Genomic DNA, 3,635 nt, shown 5'->3' with positions numbered 1-3,635 from the left:
AGGAGTAACACAGCTGCTGGCCATACTTCAGGACATTTTTAACTTATTTGTTATCACAAATAAAAAAATTCAAAGAACTTTTCTTGCGCCTGGATTTGCCATCCACTGTCATCCATCCATTAATTAAGCAGGTACCCCATCACCTCTGCAGTGGTGTGTGCATGAAAGATTGATGGGAACATGATACTTACGAATACATAAGTACAATGTCAATGTTTTGGTGGTTAAATAAAAATAAAAGCAATGATTTGTGAGTTACATATTTCTTATAGTGGACCCTGTGACTGCCACCCAGTTTGTCTAATACCAAGATTGTAACTGGAAAAAAAACTTTTCTGTTACCAGATGATTACAATCTTTGGCAGCATAAACCAGGAACCTATAATCAAATGGATGAATGCAGCTGCACGCCACACTGATTCATATCTCGAGAGGCACGCAGACCTGGTGCATGCAAAATATTCCTGTCCACTACTGCTTAACTCTCTGAGAAAACACTCTAAAATGATATGAAAATGTGAAGCTGCCTCCCTCTGACTCACAGAAAAGACAGGAAAGGTCAAATGTGACAGAAATTAGTAATCCAGATATTCAGGACATTTTGGATATTCCTGACTATAGCAGCTCGATGTAAGAAGCACTTTTGCTTTTACTGTAAGTACATTGAATGTGTGAGGATTGACTGAATGAATGTCATCAGGCAACAGAGACCAAAAATAAAAACACAGACATTTGCTATAAAAGGCAATACAGAAAACCCTTCAAAGTCTATAGTGCTTAAACTACCTCTATGGCAGTCTATAAGTATTTGTTATGTTAAAAATGAAGCATCAAGGACAATGAAAAACATCAATGATGAAAATATAACATGCAAAGAGCTACAGTGTCACACATGCTGATAAGATACTACACATCCATATATTTTAAGCTTTGAGCTGAGATAGAACCACTGAGAGCAAAAGCCCAAAAAATCATTCCAAACTCACTTTTATCATTTTTATATAAATTAAATATGCTAAATTTTATATAATTACATAATTGAATCTCAAGAAAGACATGACTTTGGTTGACTATGTAATGAAGTGTTTTAACTTTAGAAAGTAACACAACCTCAAACCTCAAACCTCAAACCTCAGCCACCACGGAAACTTCAAGATCAAGAACAACCAGAATGAAAAGTCTTTGCTGGTTATACGTCATAGGTTGTTAATGCAATCACTTGAAAGCGAGAAAGACAAAACAGAATCCAAGCAGAGAAATTTTGACAGTAGTTCCAACCCGATTTAATTTTTTAACATCATGGAAGGTGAGTTAAGATCAATTATAATGTATTCTGTGTAGGTTTATGTTTCATGTTATGTGTGAATTGTATTCAAACATTAATGACTGAAAACAGAGAGTAGTTGAAAGTTGGATTCATGTCTATATCTGGTCTAACTTCTTACTTAGGAACTCCTCCACACGTTCTGTGTTCCACTGAAGTTGATCCAGACGCTGAAGTTGAGGAGCAAGACGACAACAGTGAGTTAGACCCTGGAGAAGCTATTAAGCACAATTAAATCCCATGATTCATTCTGACAGATACACTTAAAGGAGATTGGAAACCTCTTTTCACAGCCTATTAACCAGGAAATAACTTAAATAAATATATTTTTCTATTGACATACAGTAATGTACAATATTGCAAAGACTATGGACAACTATCAATACATGAACTGGATGTTTTATCTCTCTGAAATACACTCAGTGTTTCTACCAGGTGTTGTCCATATTAACCCACACTGTCTGCTCAAACCAAAGAAATTATTATTTCACAAGGCACAAAATAAGAAGCCAAGCTAAAGTTAAAAATTTTACATTGTCTTATGTACTAGTTATAGAAGCTAACTTTAAAATACTGTCACTCTTTGTTATGCACTAAAGTGTGCATAAAGTATATTTCTAGAAGTCACATCACAGTGCTGAGTAGCACAATAAGATGCAAAAGAAATAAAGTAGGTTCAATATCATTATTCTTTTCTAGAGTCAGACTTGAGGATCGTCCTACTGGGAAAAACTGGAGCTGGGAAAAGCAGCTTATGCAACACCATATTTGGAGAAGATATGTTCAAGATAAACCACACTGCAAACTCTGAAACAAACAAATGTGAGAAAAAAATAAAATCTGTCAATGAGAGAAGAATCACTTTGATCGACACCCCTGGTTTCTTTGACACAAACAGATCTGAGGAGGAGCTGAAGTCTGAGATAGCGAGGTGTATCACAGAGTGCGCTCCTGGGCCTCATGCTTTTCTCATTCTGCTTAAAGTGGAGAAATATACAGAGCAAGAGCAGGCTGCCATTGACAAAATACACAAATCATTCTCTGAGGAAGCTTTCAAACATGCTGTAGTTGTCTTCACTCATGGTGACCAGCTCCCTGGAGGAATTAAGATTGACGAGTTTGTCAGTCAGAATAAGAATCTGAGTGATCTGGTGAAGAAGTGCGGCGGTCGTTGCCACGTCATTGATAATAAATACTGGAAGAACAACCAAGAGGAAGAATACAGGAATAATAAAGTCCAGGTGACACAGCTGCTCAACACAATACAAGTAATGGTGGACAAAGGAGGCTGCTACACCAATGAGATGCTACAAGCAGTGGAGAAAAAAATACAACAAGAGGAGGAGCACATCAGACAGTCATCACCAGACATGCCAGAGACAGAAATCAGAGAGAAGGCAAAGATCAATGTCTCAAATCTTCTCAAGAAAATAGTTGGTGTTACCACAGGAGTGCTGTTGGGAGCTTTGCTTGGTGTGCCAGTGATGGTTTTATCAGTTATCGCAGCCTTGATTGAAATAGGACCAGTAGCAGTGGAGGCAGCAGTGGCAGCAGGAGGAGGAACTTCAGCAGCTGGAGTTGGATTAGGTGTAGCTGCAGGAGCTGCTGCAGCAGCAGGAGCAGTAGCAGGAGGTTGTATTGGATATGATGAAGCTGATCAAGCAAACTCAGTTGGAGAGGCAGCAGTGAACACAGCTACTGCTGTCTTAGACAAAGCTAAAAAAATGCTGAAAAGGCAAAAGCAAAGTGAGGAGAAATCATCTGTTCTTAAACACAGTTGAAACAAATGGGCTTCTTCTGGTCTTTTATTATGACTACACTTTGAAAACACAATTCCTATCTAAAAGACCATTGGACCCTCATACTTGAGAAAGTCTTTTACAGTTTTAGAAACCCTTGTTGATGTTTTAGAAATCTCTCATAGATATTTGGCTTTGATGAGAACTATTTAAACTGCACAGCAAAAAGACGACAGCAGAGGCAGCAACTGTCCAGGAAATGTAGAATTCTAACACCTACTAAATAGACTTTAGCAACATATGCATCCAGGATCAAAAACAAAGTGAGGAGGAGAAACAAATGCAGAAATACAGTAGGTTGCTGCGTCACTTCCTGCTCAATGTGACAACATCCTACTGCAGTGCAGTTATTCTAGACTTCCATTAGCAATCTCTCAAGCGTTACTGATATATCTGAATATCTGGCACTGACTGGTGTTCTTTGGACTATCAGCTTTCCTATTTCTGAAATGTTTTTTTAATGATTTTTTTTAGTGTGCTTTCCCTCTTTATGTCAGTGATATCAGATTGAT

The 3,635-nt window shown here is 37.9% G+C and overlaps 1 protein-coding gene across 1 annotated transcript; it reads left to right on the top strand.

Moving 5' to 3' along the window:
* Nucleotides 1-1,299: 1,299 nt before the first annotated feature.
* On the top strand, nt 1,300-3,618 carry LOC111240189 (GTPase IMAP family member 7-like). The gene is made up of 3 exons (XM_022770163.1): nt 1,300-1,306; nt 1,450-1,521; nt 2,024-3,618. The coding sequence occupies exons 1-3, from the start codon at nt 1,300-1,302 to the stop codon at nt 3,103-3,105; spliced, it is 1,161 nt and encodes a 386-aa protein (XP_022625884.1). The 3' UTR covers nt 3,106-3,618.
* The last annotated feature ends 17 nt before the right edge of the window (nt 3,619-3,635 follow it).

This window comes from Seriola dumerili, unplaced genomic scaffold, assembly GCF_002260705.1.
Source record: "Seriola dumerili isolate Sdu_G_001 unplaced genomic scaffold, Sdu_1.0 BDQW01020341.1, whole genome shotgun sequence".
NCBI classification, from domain to species: domain Eukaryota; kingdom Metazoa; phylum Chordata; class Actinopteri; order Carangiformes; family Carangidae; genus Seriola; species Seriola dumerili.
The sequence above is the reverse complement of the archived record's forward strand: the minus strand, read 5'-3'. Positions and strand labels throughout refer to the sequence as shown.